Source organism: Aedes aegypti, chromosome 2, assembly GCF_002204515.2.
Source record: "Aedes aegypti strain LVP_AGWG chromosome 2, AaegL5.0 Primary Assembly, whole genome shotgun sequence".
Classification (NCBI taxonomy): Eukaryota; Metazoa; Arthropoda; class Insecta; order Diptera; family Culicidae; genus Aedes; species Aedes aegypti.
In genome coordinates this window covers 283,407,949-283,430,985 of record NC_035108.1, presented here as the reverse complement: position 1 = coordinate 283,430,985, position 23,037 = coordinate 283,407,949, and the positions used below count along the sequence as shown (strand labels likewise).

Sequence of the window (23,037 nt, the reverse complement as noted above, 5' to 3'; positions counted from 1 at the left end):
TTTCGTGTCTTTCGCTTTCTCATTCTTCTCACTCACGATTACTCGGCCGATTTCCCCTACCCGAAGCAAAATGTTGTTTGCCTCTATCATTTACCTTTATGCAAGCGGGCGGGGCATATTTGTCTGTCTATACCGAGAGCGCTGAGAGTACGGAGCAGCATAAAACTGTACTTCATGTGTGGCGTGGCGCGCAAAGCAAGGCACGAGGTAAGCGTTATAATAAAGCCGAGAGGCGAACGAAGGCGAATAGGCGAAATGAATCGGTTTGTTCTCTTTCCTGGACATTGTTTGTCTGCAGGGTTGCCATATTTACAGATTTATCAGTATTTTTCAGATTTTCTCGAATATTTTGTCATCAAGAATCTGTATATACTGATTACAGATATTTTGGGAAAATACAGATTTGTAGATTCTGTTAACAGAGTTTTGCAAAAAATATACAGATCCATACAGAATTCTGAGAAAAAAGTATATGTTTTCGAAAATTATTAAATTCAAACCAAGGTGTGTAAATTTAGCTTTGTAGTTACAAATTATGCGTATTTCTTTGAATTTCTTGTGTAATTTTCATTTTTATCTCGATTTTTAGGGATACAGAATCAAAATAAAGATTTTATGCTCCAGGACACAGAAATACAGATAATAGGGTAACGACTGTTTATTTTGATCTTAATCGCTAACAGTTGGCGCCAGTGGCAAAAGTACAGACAACAACTCTTCGAACATTCAGTTTATCTGTGCTGGCCGCCTAGCGGCGACACTGATGTTTGTATTCCTTTCACTGATCGCGCTACGCTGGATTCTCAAATTTCAAACACAAGCGCATGGAAGAATGGTAGTCGGTGAACTGTCAAAACGTATTGAAAATAATGAAAAACGTAAATTAATTACAATTAGGAAACTGGATCGAAAAAGTAGTAATCAGAAATCAAGCGTAATATGAATACATAACCTTTTGTGTTTAGTTCATCTTCCATTGTGCTTTCTTTGCTTCAGGATTTCGTTTTTACTACCACTGAAAAAGAGTCATCTATTGCGTTTTCAGTTTTGAATATCGCCCTCAAGAAAATAATACAGATTTTATTGCGACAGCCCCGTTTATCTTATCCGTTCTGATCAAATGAACCGGCTCTCGCCAAAAAAGAGCCACGGATCACAGAGTGATCCGGACCGCTTGAACGGCACCGATTCTTTTTGCCCATCTCTAGTTTGAACCATTTTCACTCTAAACGATGAACAAATTAGCGGGTTACGAATTAGAAAGTGTTCAGAATAAATGTGGTCAAATCAACAGAGGTTCCCGAAAATCAATTGAACTATTTTTCCTGGAATTTGTCTGGAATTTTTGTGCGGTATTACTATAAACACTTTTTCACTATCTCTGGAGTTCTTTTCAAAGAGTTGAACTTTCAAAGGAGCTTTTTTTTAAACATTTTAACAGTTGATACTTGTCGGATTTAGAAAACATTAAAGGCTCTACATTTGAAAAGTTCAATAGCTGTTTATGCAGAGGATTCTCAAAAGATAACCCCAGAAAGTTTTTCAAGGATCTCATCTAACTATTTTTCTTAAAGAATCCACAAAAAGTTTAATGAATTTATTTTAATTTATTTTGTTATAGTTTTTAATCAAGAGTTCTTTTGGAAACTAGCCCAGTTCAATTCAAAAGTTCGTTTTCTGGCATTTTTCCAAATCTCAATCAATTAGCTCTCCCGTGAGAGCAAACGCATTAGAGATCTGTTTCGTAAATCTCACGCTTGATATTTTCATGCAAAAAGAAAGGATTATAATAATACTACAGTTAACTCTCCCTTACTCGATATTCCGTATCTCGATATCGAGTTAGTGAATCATAGTAAAAGTTGGTTTTCATGGCTAACTCGATGTTCCTTTGGATCGCAGTTGCATTGGTTTTGTGTTCTGTAACTCGATACCTTCACAACTCGATGGTCCCTTCAATATCGAGTAAGGGAGAGTTGCCTGTACCATAAAAACAAGATATAATGTCCTTGTGCGAGAAAGCAGTGGAAATACGAGGCAATGAACCAAACAGATGGGTTAACTCATGCATGATTTTTTGACTGCTGAGTTGCGAGGTTGATAACTCACGCATGGAAAATATCTGGAGTGAGTTATCAATGAAATCAATAAATGAGCAAAATTTCCGAATAACAACTTTTTTTACACATATAGAATTGCTTTTCGGTTTTTGGCAATGTTTTCTATCATAAACATATCTATCGAGGTCTACGCTTAGTTTTTTTTATTGAGGTCTATGAATAACCGCTTGCTATTTTTCATTGCAAAACAAAATGTTTCCATAAAAAATCCATATAACGGCTGGCGTCTAATTACAATAGTTTAATCGATCGAGCAAAGATGTTATGAGACTCAAATGACACCCAAAAAGTGGGTTGGAGCGAGAATTGACATTTTTCATTTTATCGTGTCCCTAATGAGTCATTACGCAATTCCTATTGTATTCCAGGTATCGAACCACCGGGGCGACAGCGAGGAGAAGATCAGCAGTTTGCGACGAGAGCGCGAAATTAGTCACAGCAATGGTAATCCCAGAAGCAACAGTATTACAAATGTAAATAACAACTCCAAGAGTCGGACAAACAGCGGCTGCCTGAAGTCCATCATATTCCCCCTGCTATCGGAGGTATGCTCGTATGCGTTGAACCGTTTGACAAAAATTTAACACAAATTTCCATCACCCATTTTCAGATGCAGCGAAGTTACTCCAGTTCCAGTAATGCGGAGCTGAGTGACCTGCGGCTAGCGTTCGAGAAGGCCGAACTAACCTGCCCCGGAGTGAACGATCTGTTCGTGAAGGAGATCATCCACAAACTGGTGCCCGGTTTCTCCGAGACCCGGATCAATACGCTTATAGACAAAGTGACGCGGTAGGTGCTGCTCACCTAATCCCCCCCATTTCTAAATCGGTGGTCGGTCGGTCGTGGTTTTTTGGTGCATCCGGGTTGTTGTTAACGTGTAGTTCGGATTGTTTCGGGTGATGGTCTGGATAAAAGTGAGGTAGAGCCCAGTAACGATGGGGAACGCGGGAAGCTAACTGGTGGAAGGTTGAGGTTCGACACAAATGGTGCTGCAGGCTGAATCGGATCCGAAGGCTATTTAGCTTGTAACGATGATTACGTAATTTGTTTTAGCAAACTTTTTTCTATTGTTCTGGACTTTTTATTGCTGTCAATATTATAACTGTTATTTGCTTCGCATCTTTTTAAACTAATGCTTAACATCTTTTCATAACTGACATGATCAAACACTTTATTTTGTTCTATATATATTTTGTTGTGGAAAAAGATTTCTGACATCTTTGAAGGGATATCTGCAGCAAATAACGAAAAAATCTTGGATTGACTGTTGTTGGAATTATTGTGAGAGTTTTCATGCAAGGTAGAAGGTATCAAAAGACCGGCTCTAAAGGCACGTTCCCAACCAATTGAGAGATTTGTGTTATCGCTATATTTGAGCCTATTTCATCATCTACCCGATTAATGAGGAAAGGGAAGCGAAAGATGTGAGGAAATAGGTACAATTTTGTTTGACGTCACGACTCCAAACTGTTCCAATAATGCTTGTGCTGAGTTGTCGCCCAAGAATTGATTTAAAGCTTCACCCAGTACTTCGAAATTGAAATAGTTGGCTCAGGGCCAATGAAGTCATGCGATGCTTCATTGCAAGCTAGCTCATCAGCCAATTTCCAGCATTGCAAGAATGGCCAGGAACCCATACAAGATCTACAGAGTTAACTGAAATCAGTTTCTCAATTTAAGTTCGACTGGCGAAAACAAGCCTCGACCCTGAGTTGGCCGAAGCAAGAGCTTTTATTGCAGTCTGACTATCTGAACAGAAGTATATGACTTTACCCATTAAGCACTTCAATATTGCTGATTTCAAATATTTCAGCATGAAATATGGTGCAGTTTCTACCAAATGAGTAAAACTGATTCAGCCTTGGCTCACGAGACTACACACCTGCACCAGCTCTACCTTCCAGAAGGGAGCCATCAGTGTAACATACTATATTGTTTGATATACTTCTTTCCAAATAGCCAGACGTCCACTCTTCCCGTGTAGGGAATTGCGTGGTAAATGTCCTGTAAGGAAAGTGACAAGCAATTCTGAGATCACTTGGAGCAAGAACCATTTCGTCCCAATTCACCAACAGTGGAAACAACGAAGTGTGTGTAGATCTACATTTCACCGAATTTTTCTCCAGTAGATCTAGTACCCATAAACGGTAAGAGCAAGAAAGTGCTTCTTGTTTAAGATGTATGTGTAGTGGCGCAACGTCAAAAAGGGCCTCGAGCGCTGCTATGGGAGTTGTAGATAACGCTCCAGACATCGCCATCAAGCAATTCCTTTGGAGATGGCCCAATTTTGATTGGATTGTTCTCACTTCGCCGGCATTGACCGAAGGCCATGCAAGCTTTTGTGACTCTGAAATCAATGTGAGGTGTCCAAGAAAGTTTGGAATCTAAAACGACTCCGACATACTTTATCTGACCAGTTACATTAATCTGAACAATAGATGTTTTATTCGGGTTAACTGAAATGCCATATTGGCGACACCAGCTCTCAACTACCATCAGGTCGAATAGGATGCTTATGCACATACCAACTATCAAAGCTAGATAGTCGTCGACAAATTCACAAGTTCAAAAACTGCTATTATTGAGTTGCCTCAATAGCGTATTTGCTACGAGATTCCACAAAAGTGGTGAGAAGACTCCCTCTTGGGGGCATCCGCAAACACTCAATTTTCGAATCACTGCTTGACCAAATGTCGAGAAGAGTTGTCGGTTTTTCAGCATTTGATGAATCCATTGGTAATCGTTGTAGGTAGCCCATGGTTTCGTGCAGCTTCCAATGTGACATCGAAAGACACGTTTTTAAAGGCACCTTCAATATCCAAGGAAATGCGTTCCAGACATTTCAGAAGAAAGAGTTCAGACTGATTGGTCTAAAACATTTCGCTTCTACTTACGACACACGCCCTCCTTTTGGGATTAACTTCACAGTAATATCACGCTAGGTTCTGGGAATATACCCAGTAGCAAAACTGCTTACAAATCGCTTTTCCAAAACATGTTTGATAAAGTCAAATCCCTTCTGGAGCAAAACAGGATAAATCCCATCTGCTCCTGGAGATTTGGAAGAAGTAAAACTATTAAGTACCCATTGAATCGATTCAGTAGTTACGATACTGCGAGTCGAAGCCAGAGATTCGTAACTACGTGAAAATACATTTGGTTCATCCTGGTAGACTGTTGTTGGAATCCATGTGGGAGTTCTCAATGAAAGAACTCATGAAGATGTTTTTCAAAAAAATAACGCTGGGAAAATTCCTAGTAGAAATACCTGCAAAATTTAAGAAACTCTTCATGGAATAGTCGGAAGAACCTTTGGAGCATTTGGAGCGCACAAGAAAATTCTTGAAAAATTCTGGCGGAAATATATGACAAAATTCCTCATAGACTAAACGAATAACTTATAGTAAAATTCTTCAAAACAATCCTTGAAAGTATCTTAAAGGAATTTCTGAAAAAATACTGAAGGAACCTGCAATAAAAGAAAACACTAAATCCTGTTAAAATCTTTGAAGGGATTTACTTTTTGGATAAATAACTGGTGCAAGTTAACGGAAAATCTTTGGCGGTATTACTGAAGAAGCTCCTGGAACCATTTATTGAGTGCTTTATGAAGAAACTTCAGGGTCACACATCCCTCCGTAAAATTCCAAAACTTTTGGTAGCATCACTGAAGGGATTCCCTGAATGAATCATTACAGGTATCCTCTGAGTAATTTCTGGATGAATCTCTAGAAGAACGTAACAAAATCCCTCATCTTGGATAAATGGTTGGACATTTTTTCCAGATTTTCCGAAGAAATCCTTCAGAATTTTTTAAAAATATTTCTGTACAATTTTTAGGAATATCTTTTTGTTTTCGAAAGAAACCACTTGTCTAATCTATTAAGGAACCATGGAGTATTTCATGAAGGGATTCCTGGTGAAATCCTGGACAAAATTGCGAAGGAAATCTTTGAAGCTCTCACAGGGTGTTTATCACCTAGAGAACCTGGAATTATCAGGAAATTGTATTCAACCTGAAAAAAAAAACCTAAAATTCTCAGAGAATTTCGGCTACACTTAGGGAAATTATTTTGAAGCAGTTATATATACATAAATCTAAATTGTTAAAAAAATGTTTTCAATAAAAAAAAATTTCGGCTGCATCAGGGAAACAGAAAACAGAGTTTGCCTAATTGGTAAAGGCAAGTACAGTCCCAGTTCCAGTTGGGTGTCGCTCATTTGCATGTGAAACATAGTTGAGAATATTCCAAAACTCTCTACAAAAATGTTTTCCGCCTGTTACACAAAAATTGTAAACTTTGTAGGAAAAGATCAAAACTTACATCAGATAGGAAAAAAAGTACATTTCTTATATAAGCAAGTTTTTTCAGAGTCTTGGTCATTATTTTAATGCATGTCTTTAAAAAGTCTATTTTTGGTTAAGGTCTTTAAAGACATTTAAATCGAAATGCTATTTGAAGTGACTTGTTTGCCTTAATCTGCTCGTAGTGAATTCTGGAGCAATATTTGAATGGCTCTAGAGAAATTTTCAGAGACTATTCCACAAGTTCTTAATTATATTTTCTTAAAAAAAGAGGAATGATTCAAGTAATGTCTACGGAGATTCGTGCTGTAATATTTGGGATAAGTCCAGGGATGCTTCCAGCGATTTTTCAATCCAGAAGATCCTAGAGCACTCAAACGCTACCACCTCGAGTAATTTTCACAGAGATAATTCTGACAAAAAAATCTTCCAGATGTTTCTCCACTGATTCTATCGTCGTTTTCTCCAGTTGTTACTTCTAGGAGATTTCTCACAGATCCTACAGCAGTTCTTCCACGAAGGAATGGTATCCTAGAAAACCAACATTTTTTTCATTTATTTCAGACATTTTCATAAGGATTCTTTGAGAAATTTATCCACGATTACTCTCAGGAGTTCTTTTATTTACTTTTCCAAGAAATCCTCAATAAATTTCACCTGGGATTAGACATCAAATTCCTTCTGAAATGTTTCTCGGCTTTTTTCCAGCATTTCATAAAACTATTACTGCTGCGATTCAAACATTTACTAATGTTAAACAAAATGTCTTAATCTTGGTCTTGGATTCTTCAAAACTGTCAAGGTTCCTCACCAGATATTACTACAGAAATCATTGCAATGTTGCTAAATTTCTACAGGGATTCTGTACGAATTTATTCAAAAAATTTCTTCATAAAATGTTGTAGAACATTATTCAGAGATTCGAATGCTTTTTTCAGCAATTTTAGAAATTTATCAAGAAAATACTAAGAAGCTTTTTCAGCGATCCTCCAAGGAATTCATTAAGACATACTTAGAACTCACATACGTTTCATCAGAGGTTACTCTAGGATTATCATTAGAAATTCCTCATGGTTATTTTTTCAAAATTTTCTCCAAAATTTGTCGGAATTCCGGAAGGAATTTTTAATTCTTGAAGAAAAAGGAGCCATTTTTTATTATTGAACAACGGAAATGTTGGAGGAAATCTTAAAAAAAATCAATAGACAAAATTCCAGAGAACTTGGGACTTCCTTGAAAAACATCAGAAACGTTCTTTGAAGGGATTTCTAATGAAATCTTCGAAGCAATTTGTGTGACTGTCCTGAACTGAAATTGAATTCTTAAAAGTATCTAATAAATCTAAATTATAGAAAAAAGTTATTAGGAAAATTCATGAAAAATTATAAAACAAGCCTCTAAAGAAATCTTCGGTGTAATATTTAAGGGCAATTTACAGTAAAATGAGCAGTAACACTTGTCGTAATGTCACGAGAAATTCCAACACAAAGTCTTAGGAATATGCATAAATAAATGTCTGTTCAAATGAGGAATCGAACTCTCATGTCGTGATTCATGTTAGGTTTACTTTTGAATTTATATTCATGTATGGTCTCTTTTTGGTTCACATTTCCAAGGCGATGAGTGGCTACCAGCTCTGATTTTCTCAAAATATCTAGGAAAAAATACAAAACGCTCTCCAGAGAAATATTCTGGGCACGCCACTGATGTTCATTAAACTGAATCCCATTTAAAGGGAAATTTTTTTTTTCATTAGATCGAATGGAATATTTTTTCATATCTGATTTTGATGATTAAAGGCATTTTCAGATCATTTGATAAACATTCCTGTTTTTTCGTAGAAATCAATGGTTTTTATCACGATTTTTATGTTGTTTACACATTTAGAACAAACGGATAAACAAATTTGTTTGTATTGAAGTGAACACATTGAAATTTATCGTTAGATGTTTTGTTTAAGGGTTAAGAAGTCAAACTACCTATCTCTGAAAATGAATTTTTTCATGTGAAATTAATTATTTGCCAATCTCATGTATTTTGGAGAATTTCTGGAACTACAGGTTACTTTTTAAAATCCAGCAATATCAGGGAATTTCAATTCTGTAAATGAGTAGACACTCTGTGAATGAGTTGTTAATATTCTTTAATGGAGCGTAATTACAGTATTGGACAAAACATTTGCAACTTTTTTCGATTTTCCATACAAAATGAGCAACTTTGGTAAGCTAGATCTCAGTTATTTATGCAACGATTCGAATGAAATTTTCACAGAACATCAGATATAACTTGAATTTTAACATATAATTTCAATAATTTTTCCAATCACGAGTTCATAAGAAATAACGGTTTAACTAAAGTGTAGCTTTCGACGAAAAAATCAAAACTATTCATCGCAAAATCTGATAGCCCTACACAAAAACTGTCTTCAGCAAACCTGTTCATCTCGTTAAAATCTACAACTTTGCTAAAGAAATCATGAAGCTATTCCTTCAATATGTTTAGTTGTGTCATTTATAAAAAATCGTCAAAAAACTCACTTTACTGCTTTTGAACTTGTGATTGGAAAAAATCACTTAGATATATGTTAAAATTCAAGTTATGTCTGATGTTCTGGCCAAGTTTAATTCATATTGGTCTATAAATAATCGAGATATAGCTTACCAAAGTTGGTCATTTTGTATGGAAAATTGTAAAAGTTGCGAATGTTTTCCAATACTGTATTTAGTTCTGATTGAAAGCACCAATTAAATTTTAATCATGAAGAATTTCGTCTCTATTTTCAAGATAAAATCTATATTTTTGGGTTTTGTAAACTTGCAATTTTTTATGGTTTAATATATTTTTTACTAAATTTCATTATGTGATCGATCAATCACACTGTCTAGAATGATAATATACCATAAAGCACTGATTCCAACTACTAACTTTGTTAACTCATCAGATATCCTAAACGACACGCTTCCATAGAGTTAATGTAAACACAAAAGGTGGTGGTTTGCCTTAGTTTGGTTCTTTTTAGTCATCATTTTAATAATCCTTCACAATGAGGATTTCCTGCATTGTGGGTTCGTGTTTTTATTCTTTCCGGTTTGCTCATATTTTCTTACAGAGATTCCAAAGTGAAGCGATAAGATCCCTAACCCGGTGCGGTGTGGGCGCGCCCTGTAAAGTGTTAGTGATGTGACCCGGGATCGAAGTGAGGGTTGACAATTTTGGGTACTCTCCAATTCAAGACGATCAGCTCGCTTTCGGTTCAGCGCAAATCAATAGCTACGACTCACAATAGAACTAACATGAATTATTGTTTGCCCACGTGTGTAATGTGTACTAAACGTGTCAGTTATGGGAAGAATGAGAGACGAGGAGTGTAAATATCTTTCTAATTTGATGCATCATTAAAAGATTAACAAGATTTATTTATTTTAAAAGTTCTTGTTTTGTAGTTACAGCCTTTTCCGGCATTCTGTCACTATTATTTGATAACGCATAGCCAGAAGAATGTATCAACAAGCGGTGAAAGAACTAGTATATTTCTACGTAGCACTCTGATGACTTATGACAATACGTCTTTTTGAAACACCGCCGTAGATGTTTGTAGTAGTTTAGCAATCAAGGTCATCGTAGTTATTGGATCAAAGTTTTCTAATTGTTGAAAGATGCACTTCACATCCGTAGTGTACTGCATAGTCTTGTTAATCATCATTCGTAAACTTTGGTACGTGGAAACTGTCTTCTGTAAATATTCTGTAAACATTTTTCGTTTTGTAGAACTCTAAATCGGCGCTGTTCATGTTCAACCGACAACAGCAATCTTCCATTAGATTAACTCCGTAAAAGTGAATGCTATGTTTTCCGCTCGTGTTGGTGCATTTTTAACAAAACGATTTCGAACAGCTGATTTCTAAATTTTATTTTTCTCCTTCACCCAGACGAAATCCTACATCGTCGTCCAAGATGACCGTTCTTTACTAGAGTGCGTTTTACCGTGCGCAATATTCGGCATTCCATCAGTTCCAATTGTTGTTGAGAATATTTTGATCGCAATTTTATACAATTTGCTAGCTTAAATTCGTTTTTTTATATTACTTATGTTTTCTTGTTTTATTACGCTTTTGCATTTTTGTTGATCAAAAATTGTTTTCCCCCTCCAATGACATAAAAACGAGCTAGGAAAAGCTGTCCACTATGGCGACTGCAGTGAACTTAGTCAGCAGCTGATGTTATTAAGCTAAGTAGTTAGTTTCGTTGAATAACTTCCCTTCACATCCAACTTACACATGACCATAACAGAACGAGAGAGTAAAATGTAGAGAAGCAGATAATTAGCTATCAATGTAATCTAGCCAGATGGAAAAAATATGGATGCAAGCATGTATGTTATAATAATTTTAATACGAATTCTTCAGTATGTAATATTGACTGTAAAACAAAAGGTGGAGTAGGAATTAGCTGTGAATGTGTAGGTACGAACTGTGGGAAGATGGATAGAAGGGAAATATGTAATATTTAAATTGAAGCATACGAAAGGATACTAATTTAACTAGGTATATATGACAGAAATCCATTTCGAAGAGAAAACCACGCGAACAGTTTGATTTTTTGTAACACTAATCAGAAACCCAAGTATAAATTTCAGGAACCATACGAACAGCTATAACACGTTAATACACTATTATGATACAGTAACAAAAAAAAGAGCATCAATAGACTTTCAGAACGTAAAACACTGACGTAGTGCTGAGATATTTCAAACGCCGCAAGAGGATTCATGTTATCACGTGCGCGACTAAAATTATGTATAAAGTGATACAATTCAGGCGCCCAAAAAAAAGAAGAAGAAAATAAACGGATAACCGAAAAATAATATAAACTTGAAAACGTTTGTTGGTTTCTTAAAATATCTTTCACATCATGCGGCATAATGTTAACGTTTGTAACGTATGTCGATGTTGTGGAGTGACGTGGTAGTTGAACAAATTCCTTTGAAATGTTTGGATACCGAATAGGGAGACAAAGAAAATTAACAATAAAACCAATCGTAAATATTGATAACCATACCGAGTGATCATTCATCTTAAAACATATCCCAACATTCCTTACATTTACTGTATTGTTGTGTCCTCTGTATTTGCAGGGGAAAAAACTGTGCGAATGAACTATACTCGTAACTATACTTTATTAGGCATGGTACTATACTCGTTAGGCATGGTACACACATTACGCAACGCTTAAATCGATATTTTTTTCGACACCTTTCGTGTGCTAGAATAATGGCGTAAGTAACATGATCGATTTCGCTTCATCGAGTCTCTCTTCCGTGAGTAAAGGTGACAATATGTAAGTTTGATTGAACTTTTCCATCTCAGAAAACTAGGCAGCGATACAACCTTGCTTCCTAGTGTGAAAAAATGACACAAACCATGCATCTTTTCGCTTTTATTCATGGAAGAGAGGATTGACGAAGATAAATCGATCATGTTACTTACGCCCTTATTCTAGCACACGCTTGAATTACGTAACAGTCACTCAGGACTACTCCCCCCAAATTTGGCAGGAAAAGAAACTTTCACTGTGAAAAAATGTTTCTTTGTTTTGAATAACAATGTATACTTAATCGAAATTTCCTTCGGTACGGATGTAGGATGTGGGATGGAAGGAGCACTTTCAGCAATTGTTGAATGGTGAAAATGGGAATGTAGCGCGGAACAGCATGAACATAGATGATGACGATCAAGCTGTGGACCCATCGACCATAGGAGATGTTAAAAAGGCTATCAGCGAGCTGAAGAACTGTAAGGCTGCTGGGAAGGACGAGATCCCGGACGAGCTTCTCAAGCACGGAAGCGAGCAGCTTTACCAGTCGATCCACCGAGTACTTCTGAAGGTATGGGAGGACGAAGAATTGCCCACCGGCTGGTTGGATGGCCTCATCCGCCCTATCTACAAGAAAGGGTACAGACTGGAGTGTGCCAATTACAGAGGAATTACTCTGTTGAATTCGGCGTACAAGATCAATTTCACCCCGATATGATATCCCCTGATTTTTTATTTTAGAGATATTTGTTAACACTAAAATTACATTTGTTACAAACTTTCGGTACATGAGTCGATGAGGCTCCCCTTCGTACTTGTTTTCCTGCATTCAGTTGTTTGGCATTGTCAACATTATAGAAAACAGACAAGAAAAACCGTAAAAAATGACCAATTTCACCCGAAATTACGGTATATCTCAAAATTCAGATAGATAGAAACTTTGGGTCTTTAATTAAGTTGTTCTGGAGGTGAAGCGGATGGTATCTCGTTTAATTATGAATTTGACCGCTAGGTGGCACTAGTGGGCATGGAAGTTTTACTTTTGTTCTGCAGATATTTCAGGATCCTGACCATTAAGAAGGATGGCGTCTTCGGCAAAGTAGTTCAGCAGGTCAAGGGCTATCATTATTTGAGCCAAAAAATAGGATATATTCCCACCAGGCAGCGCTAGTGAGCATGAAATTTTTGTTTTGTGGATACTACAGGAACTTGACTTTTTAGACAGGAACCTTCGGCAAAGTTGTTCAGAAGCTCAGAGACTATCATTATTTTTTAATATCTAGAGCTTCAAAGATTAAACAAAGAAAGAATTCGAGCTACTAAGCAACTCTGCCGAAGACGCCATCTTTTTAAGTGGTCAGGATCCTGAGATCTACGAAACAAAAATTTCATGCTCACTAGCGTCGCCTAGTAGCAAATTCCAGAATAAGAAATTCGGGAATTTGCCACTAGGCGACGCTAGTGAGCATGAAATTTGAAAAAAATAATGATAGCCCTTGAGCTGTTGAACAATTCTGCCGAAGACGTCATCTTTCTAAGTGGTCAGACTCCTGGGATATTCGCAAAACCAAGGGTGTTGTACCAACTACAACGCGTGACTACTCGCGTTACAAAAAATCACGCGATGACCGAAAGGTTAACATTTCGTTCATCACTTAAAAAATATTATGAAGATCATAAATCGCTCTATAGATGAATTGGGGTTTATCCGAGCTTGAGCTTGAGCTTGAGTTTGAGCTTGATTGGCCGCCCGTGGATGCTACTCCAGTATCGCCAGATCAGCTGCACTTACACAAGGAACCAACCGAATGACTGCTTGGGACTAACAGGCATCCTCAGTGTATAAGTGCTGGTGATCTTCTATTTTTAGGCAACAATGGCACCTGCCACGTCAGAATGCAGACCAATGAGGGAAGGGGGAGGAATTGATGATGCATTGAACTAGCTGGCCCAATTTCATATCCGTACTGGACACTGTTTTAACATATTGTTAGTAAAAAACTATTAAATGATGTATTGAGTTTTACATACGTTATCCGTATTGAAGGTCATAGGTGTCATCTATTAAATGACTTCATTCACATTCATCTTTGGATTAATGGAAATGTAATGAGTTTGTGTCTATAATTCACCCAAATCCATATTCGTACACCTATCAAAATTCAAACATACAACATTCAAAACTTAATTTTCATGCTCTATTTGATTGCTCAAGTCTTCAATTATGATGTTTAGATGCAGTAAAGTACATTTAGAAAATTTATAAGCGAACATATATAAAATTATGGGAAATACCAGTTTTCCAATGATTTTTGCTATAAAATCAGAAAATTTTAACAATAACGTTCATTTTTTTTTTGTTGGATGCAATCTATAAATTATATTCGTGAGCTCTGATAAGCAGTTTTGACTTTTGAGTTCAGAAAATTGTTATGTGATTACTTCGAAACTCTTCTCAAAACTTATTTGTGATCAATATGAACCAAATTTTCATTCTACACTACAGGTTAAAGTTAATTTTGGACTAGTCTGTAAAAAGAATTTGAAATACGAAATTTGGTTTTACGATAAACTACCCAACACTACGCTGTACATATCTCCACATAATTGATGCTATCGCAATATTCAATTATCTTTGAATTCATATTCAAATTATACTTAAAGTAGGACCCTATTTTGCAGTTTATCGATTTTATACGAGAGAGCATTGATATACTTTTTACTAGAATATATCCTGTTGTTTTCATCATTTTAAATAACGTATGTTTTGCGGTTATGAAAATAATATTTATTCTATCAATCCATATAATAATGTTTGATAGTAAAATAAAAAATATGTAGCCGTTGCTCCATGGTAAATTAATTCATTCAGTTAGACCTATAAATAGGTAAGGTTGAGGTACGCCACTGCTTGTTGTAAATATGAATTACCTTTACGCCATAAGCTAGATAATCTGCCATAAAAAGCTCATAAGCTCTCAAACGGCCATGAAGGAGTTCTCCGAAGGTCAAGGAAATTTAGAATCCCCGGAGAAAGTAGGGGAAAGAATGAGTCGCGGCCGAAGCCGAACTTGAGCGAGCATTCAACATAAACCGTGGCACTCCCGAATTATTTCGAAGAAGTTCGTGGGAAATATCGTTCCGTTGAGTTCGGTCGATGGCACCTTCCCTAATCTGAGGATCTCGGTTTCATCTCACTTTCGTTCGATCCGCCCCACGTTGGGCGCCAATTTGTAGCCGACACTGGCCGATCCGGGGAGAAATGCGGCTTTAAGCGCCACTCCGTGAGGAGACCGCACAACAAGATTAATTTTGCCCGGTTAAGACTCGTCAGGGCGAGTCCATTTAGAATTCCCGAATAAGTCGAGGAACGAGCCAGCGTGCCTACAACCTACGCAAGAACTGGGGTATCTACCCTACGCAACAACATATACTGTCGCACTCCAAAATCATTCCTCCAAAGCACGCAGTAAGACGACACCCATACCTAAGACAGTGCAACATGTACAGTTTCACACTACTGTCTCATCACTGGCGGTTCCCCTACTGTCCGCAGGAGGCGCGACCAGTGTAGAAGGGTATGCGCAAGACGGCAGTCAAATTGCGCCACGCAAACAACATTAAAATTCACTCCGCACCCTTATCCTTATATTTGTCCTTTTCTGCATTCAGTAACTCCTCTATTCCCCTCAAACCTGCGTTACTCCTTTTATTCTGTTCATCTACTCCTATCTTTTTTCCGTTTTTGTCATCAGAAGGTTTCTTACTATTAAATTTGTCCAATAAACCATTAATTTCGCTTGAAAGGTGATCCTTAAGCTTTTCTGCTTGCGAGCCTTTAGCTTGCAAGCGTTCAACTCTAAGCGCATAATGTCTAAGACGAGAAAAACTCTTGTCATCCAGACCTTTCTCCAACTGTTTCCCAATTGCTTCAACCTTACCCAAAATGAAATCAAACATTTGGTCAACAGTGCCTTTAAATCCATACTCTATACCCTCCTTCGCATCCACAAAGAACAAATTCCTTAGCAACCTCTGTTTAGAATCCAGATCACTTCTTGTATCCGCTTCCCTATTTCTAAGAACCAGTTCATAATCCACCTCCTCATTCGTCAAATGATCTGCTCTAGGGAATTTATGAGCCATTTCAACGAAATTTGCCGAACAGTACAAATGAATTATAATATTATTTTATTACCGACTAGAATTATCCGTTCTACGTTTATTTAAAGTAATTTTAAAGTAATTTCAACAAAACTGTACGTAAACCACAGAAACTCAACAATATTTCTCCAGAAAACAACAGAAATACACAAAACTACAACTATAACATAATCTTATTTTCAGATTGTACAAAAATTCCGAAAATCCACATAAACTTTACCGTAAATTCTCCACATAAATTTAAATTTGAACCGTAAGAACTAAATTTCAAATATGCTCCAGAACATCCATAACATAACTATATAAGACCTTTCAGTTGGACGCCAATTTCTGACCTCCTAAAGAAGTCTAAGAAAAAGTTTTGCTGGACTGAGGAGGCAGAGAAGGCTTTCGGAGACCTAAAAGGAGCACTCGTATCGGCACCCATCCTTGGTAATCCGGACTTTACGAAGCAGTTCACGATCGAGTCTGACGCTTCGGACAACGCAGTGGGTGCGGCGTTGGTACAAGACTTCGAAGGACAGCCGAAGGTGATAGCGTACTTCAGTAAGAAGTTGAGCAGTATCCAACGGAAGTATGCCAGCGTCGAGAAGGAGTGTTTGGGAGTCTTGTTGGCGATCCAGAACTTCCGCCACTATGTGGAAGGAACGAGATTTAAGGTCGTAACGGACGCTCGTAGTTTGTTGTGGCTCTTTACGATCGGTGTCGAGTCGGGGAACGCCAAGCTACTCCGATGGGCGTTGAAGATCCAGTCTTACGATATAGAACTGGAATATCGGAAGGGAAGGAACAACATCGTCGCAGATTGTCTGTCAAGGTCGGTGGAATCCTTAAATGCGATTGCCGGCGATGAGAACTACCAAGAAATGGCGTCGGAAATATTGAAAAACCCTGCAGGCTTTCCAGATTACCGTGTAGTTGATGGGCAGGTGCTAAGGTACATCAAGGACGCTGGGAAGGTTGAGGATCCACGATTCAGCTGGAAAAGATACCCGCCAAAAGCGGAACGGGTGGATATCTTGAACAAGATCCACAGTAGGGTGCGGCTTATTTTTCAAAAGTTCTCAAAACTGAAAATTCGTGTGCTCTACTGAATTCAAATCACATTAAAAGAGAAACCTCAAAATCTGAGCCAAAAATATTAACATTTAGAGGTGGCGCAAGCGTGTTGAAGGTGAATTTTCAAGTTATAAAAAATGACCTGCAGTTAAGTAAACATAACTTTGTTATTTTTCAACCGATTTCAAAGCTTTTAGCACCATTTTCTTTCAAATTAAATTTACAAAAATTTTGTAGAACATCGATTTTATCTAAAATCAAAACTTGTCTTAGTTAAAAATAATTTTATCCAAATTTTTCCTCATTTTGCTAAAAAAAATATTTTTGTTTGACCATAACTTCATTAAAACTCAATCGATTCCAAATCTTTTGACATTCTTTTGAAGAAAATATATTTGTTTTCAAACTGTAGATACAACATTTTTTTCTAAAAAATATTTTTGACTTAGGTATTCAACAAAAACTACCCAAAAACATGATTTTTCAATGAAAAAATCAAATTTCTTTGGATTATTTAAGTTTTTTTTTTTGCCGAAAATAGCATTTTTTCTATAAAACTTATATATGTAAAGCATCTTGCCTTAATTACGAGTTGAATAGGGCATATATTTTTTTAACATATGCAAACATAATTTTGTTTCAAAATTATTTAAAAATGGTTGCAAAGTCCTTCCCAAAGGTTTAACAAATGAGAAAAATCAGTTTCAGCTTAAGAGACAATAATTAAATGCCAAAGATTTGACAAAACTGTCATTTTTCGTTAAAAAATGATGTTTTTGTGCAGTTTTTGCTGAATAACTTGGTCAGAACATTTTTTCAGTGATATGTGATATGTGAACGGTTTGAAAACAATTAAATTAGCTTCAAAAGCATGTAAAAAGATTTGGAATCGGTTAAGCAATCATGAGGTTATGGTCAAACAAAGTTGAAACTTTTAGTAAAATGAAGAAAAATTTGGAATAAATTACTTTTAAATAAAACTTGTTATGGTTTTAGACAAATTTGGTGTTCAACAAAGTTTTTACAAATTTAATTTTGAAGGTATTGATGCTAGAAGTTTTAAAATTGGTTGAAAAATAACAAAGTTATGTGTATTTCACTGAAGGTCATTTTTTATAACCTGAAAATTCAACTTCAAGACGCTTGCGCCACCTCTAAATGTTAATATTTTTAGCTCAGATTTTAAGGTTTCTCTTTTAATGTGATTTGATTTCAGTAGAGCACACGAATTTTCGTTTTTGAGAACTTTTGAAAAATAAGCCGCACCCTAATCCACAGTCAGGCACATTTGGGTGCAGAGAAGACGTTGGCAGCGGTCAAGGAACGCTATTTTTGGCCAAAGATGAGTAGCCAGATAAAGAAGTTTTGTCAGACGTGTCTCACATGCTAGACCAGCAAGGCAATGAACCAAAATACCACGCCACCCATGGCAGAGCAAAAGAAAATTGCGCAGTATCCGTGGCAATTCCTGGCGATGGATTACGTGGGTCCGTTGCCAGCATCGGGAAGGAACCGTAGTACATGTTTGCTTGTAGTCACCGATCTGTTCAGTAAATTTGTCCTTGTCCAACCGTTTCGTCAAGCTACTGCAGAGTCTCTTGTCCAGTTCGTTGAAAATGTGATTTTCCTCCTGTTTGGTGTACCCGAAGTTATTCTGTCCGATAATGGAACGCAATTCGTGTCCACAATGTTCCAAAATCTGCTTGAACGGTACGGTGTCACTCACTGGAGGACACCCAATTACCATCCCCAAATTAACGACTCGGAACGTGTAAATCGGGTGATTACAGCGGCCATACGAGCTACAATCAAGAAGGAGCACAAAGAGTGGGCTAACAACCTGCAGCAGATTGCTTGTGCAATAAGAAATTCCGTCCATGAAGCTACTCGGTATACTCCGTATTTCATCATGTTCGGCAGGAATATGATTTCGGATGGAATGGAATACCGTAGCTTGAGAGATTCGACAACGTGGTCAGCAGGTACGCTAGGTGACGATGAAAGGAAGAAACTATATGAAGAAGTGAGGCGTAATTTAGAAACGGCGTACAAGAAGCATGCGACCTACTATAACCTGCGTTCAAATGCTAAATGTCCGATATACTCCGTTGGGGAGAAGGTCTTGAAGAAGAACATGGAGCTATCGGACAAGGGGAAGGGAGTTTGCTCGAAACTGGCTCCAAAATATGTGCAGGCTGTAGTGAAAAGGGTCGTTGGAGCCCACTGCTACGACCTAGAAGATTTGAATGGGAAGAGACTTGGAATCTTCAACTGCAGGTTCCTTAAGAAACTGGCTCACTGAAGCTGTTCTTAGGGAATGCAGTTGAGCGGGACTGTTTATCAAGCTATGTAGCTCTCATTTGAGTAGCAACTACGCACCATGATGCTTTAGCTCTGGTTGCATGAAAACACTAGGTTTTACCACCGTTTGTGAGATTTAGCTCTGGCCATTTGGTCGGGGCAGTCCCACAACAACATTATTTACTGGGTGCATTCCTAGGTGGAAAGGCTTTGGCTGGACCCCTAGAAGAAATCTCACAGACGTGCTGGACTAGGCAGTCAAGGTTTGATCTAGAAGTAGAGTCTTTGTTGAAGATTGTTGGTCTGCTCACGCCTACCCTCTCTACCGGAAGACAGAGCGAGTCCATGGAGTTTATTCCAGGACGATGAGCTTGAAAATTAGAAACTCGGAGCTAATAAAGCGTTGATGAGGAGTACCTGAAAAGGAAAGCATTGAAGCGGGAGTCTGGAGACCGAGGGTTCTCAGACGGTGATCGCCTAAGACTCGGATGTCTTGCTCGTAAGAGTAGACGATGAAGAGCACACCCGAGTAAATCGAGCAAGTAGATCAACAAATCTCTGAGAAAGAAACTGCTGTCTAGAAAAAATCATTTTAGGATTGTATATAGCTCTCTCCCAATTGTAAATAAGGACATAAACCAACTTTTCTAAATGTGTGTGTTCTGTGGGTGTTTCTTTCATATGTATACTAATGTTAGTAGGGTAGTTAACATCGAGTCTTAGTCTAATTTAGTATCCTTAAGGCTAGACTTTATTTAAGTTTCGTGTTGTGATAGTGGTGTTTTATTGACACCCTTGTATATATTTGTGTTTCATGTTTCGTTCTTGAGTATGAATACATGTAAACAGATGCTTATTTATTTTCCTATTTATTCATGCAGATATTTTTCATATTTATTTATTTATTTATTTATTTATTTATTTATTTATTTATTTATTTGTTTATTTATTTATTTTCTTATTAGAGATTTATGTATTCATTTATTATAAATCTATCCATTTATTTATTAGAAATTTATTTATCTAATTATTGAAGATTTATTTATTTATTTACTAAATTATTTATTTATTGGAGATTCATTTACCTTATCATTTATTTAATTAATTAGTAATTTCCTTAATTAATTAAATTGGCAGAATCACGCATCTCGCCCTGAACAATCCGTTGGTTCGTCCTTTTCGAACGACCCACCATGCAACATCTTCGGGTGGGTCGCGCAACATCCCTCTTGTTCGATGGTTCCTAAAACATAAAAACATACTATTAGAATTTGTTCAATAAATTTACCTTTAATCGGAATCCAACTGTCCTTTGGCTGAGCTCTATCCTCGACTTACTTACTTATTTGGCTTTACATCAATTATCTTGATAAAGCCTCGCCAACAATATTTCGCCAATTCCCTCGGTTCATGGCCGCTTCTCTCCATCCTCGACTGTGATCCACGCTCTCCAGGTCCTGGTGTACCTGGTCAATCCACCTAGCTCGCTGCGCCCCACGCCTTCTTGTTCCGACCGGATTCGTGGCGAACACCATCTTTACAGGGTTGTTGTCCGGCATTCTTGCAACATGCCCTGCCCAGCGTATCCTTCCAGCTTTAACTACCTTCACGATACTGGGTTCGCCGTAGAGTTGAGCGAGCTCGTGGTTCATCCTTCGCCGCCACACGCCGTTCTCCTGCACGCCGCCGAAGATCGTCCTTAGCACTCGGCGTTCGAAAACCCCAAGAGCTTGCAAGTCCTCCTCGAGCATAGTCCACGCCTCATGCCCATAGAGGACTACCGGTCTTATAAGCGTTTTGTACATCGTGCATTTGGTGCGGGGGTGAATCTTTCTTGACCGCAGTTTCTTCTGGAGCCCATAGTAGGCACGACTTCCGCTGATGATGCGCCTTCGTATTTCCCGACTAACATTGTTGTCAGCCGTCAACAAGGATCCGAGGTAGACGAACTCGTCCACCACCTCGAAGGTATCCCCGTCTATCGTAACACTGCTTCCTAGGCGGGTCCTGTCGCGCTCAGTTCCGCCAACCAGCATGTACTTTGACGCATTCACCATTAGCCCGACTCTTGTTGCTTCGCGTTTCAGGCGGGTGAACAAATCTGCCACCGTTTCAAATTTTCTCCCAATAATATCCATGTCGTCCGCGAAGCAAACAAATTGTCCGGATCTCGTGAAAATCGTGCCTCGACTGTTAAGTCCGGCTCTCCGCATGACACCTTCAAGCGCAATATTGAATAACAGGCACGAAAGTCCGTCGCCCTGTCGTAGTCCCCGCCGAGACTCGAACGAACTGGAGTGTTCGCCCGAGATCTTCACGCAGTTTTGCACACCGTCCATCGTTGCTCTGATCAATCTTGTGAGCTTCCCGGGAAAGCTGTTCTCGTCCATGATTTTCCATAGCTCTATGCGGTCGATACTATCGTATGCCGCCTTGAAATCGATGAACAAATGGTGCGTAGGGACCTGGTACTCACGGCATTTTTGGAGGATTTGCCGCACGGAAAAGATCTGGTCCGTTGTCGAGCGGCCGTCGATGAAACCTGCTTGATAACTTCCCACGAACTCGTTTGCTATAGGTGATAGACGACGGAAGAGAATCTGGGATAGCACTTTATAGGCGGCGTTTAGGATGGTGATTGCACGATAATTTTCACACTCCAGTTTGTCGCCCTTTTTGTAGATAGGGCATATAACGCCTTGCTTCCACTCCTCCGGTAGCTGTTCCGTTTCCCAGATTCTGACTATCAGCCGATGCAGACAAGCGGCCAACCTGTCCGGGCCCATCTTGATGAGTTCGGCTCCGATACCATCCTTGCCAGCGGCTTTGTTGTTCTTGAGCTGTTGAATGGCATCCTTAACTTCCCCCATCGTGGGAGCTGGTTGATTTCCGCTGTCCGCTGTGCTGACGTAGCCATCGCCTTCGCTGTCCTGACCTTCTGTGCCTGTGTTCTCTGCGCCATTCAGGTGTTCATCGTAGTGCTGCTTCCACCTTTCGATCACCTCGCGTCCGTCCGTCAAGATGCTCCCATCCTTATCCCGGCACATCTCAGCTCGCGGCACGAAGCCTTTGCGGGATGTGTTGAGCTTCTGATAGAACTTCCGCGTTTCTTGAGAACGGTACAGCAACTCCATCTCTTGGCATTCCACCTCTTCCAGGCGGCGCTTTTTGTCCCGGAATAGGCGGGTTTGCTGTTTCCGCTTCAGTCTGTATCGTTCCACGTTTTGCCGCGTACCATGCTGCAGCATTGCAGCCCGCGCTGCATTCTTCTCCTCTAAAACCTCCTGGCACTCCTCGTCGAACCAATCGTTTCTTGAGCTCCGTTCCACATATCCGACAACGCTTTCGGCAGCGTCGTTAATGGCTGCTTTGACTGTCCTCCAGCAGTCCTCAAGAGGGGCCCTATCGAGCTCGCCCTCATCCGGCAACGCTGCCTCAAGATGCTGCGCGTACGCATTGGCGACTTCCGGTTGTTTCAGCCGCTCGAGATTGTACCGGGGCGGGCGTCGGTACCGTACATTGTTGATGACGGATAGTTTTGGGCGCAATTTCACCATCACCAGGTAGTGGTCGGAGTCAATGTTGGCGCCACGATAGGTTCTGACGTCGGTTATGTCGGAGAAGTGCCGTCCATCGATCAAAACGTGGTCGATTTGCGATTCTGTCTGCTGGGGTGATCTCCAGGTGTACCGATACGGGAGGCTGTGCTGGAAATAGGTGCTACGAATGGCCATGTTCTTGGAGGCGGCAAAATCTATCAGTCGTAGGCCGTTC

At 38.8% G+C, this 23,037-nt stretch overlaps 1 protein-coding gene across 5 annotated transcripts in view; it reads left to right on the top strand.

Moving 5' to 3' along the window:
• The window catches only part of LOC5564298 (serine/threonine-protein kinase 26), a 242,242-nt gene extending 230,764 nt beyond the window's left edge, over positions 1-11,478 (top strand). For 4 of the 5 annotated variants that reach the window (XM_021845234.1, XM_021845232.1, XM_021845233.1 and 1 more), the window contains 3 exons: positions 2,489-2,665; positions 2,731-2,909; positions 10,356-11,478. In XM_021845234.1, coding sequence (XP_021700926.1) covers positions 2,489-2,665; positions 2,731-2,909; positions 10,356-10,398 — 399 coding nt within the window. In that variant the 3' untranslated portion in view covers positions 10,399-11,478. Of the gene's footprint in view, positions 1-2,488; positions 2,666-2,730; positions 2,910-9,535 lie in introns of all 5 variants that reach the window. The other variant, XM_001648608.2, reaches the window with a different exon arrangement.
• Positions 11,479-23,037: the final 11,559 nt, after the last annotated feature.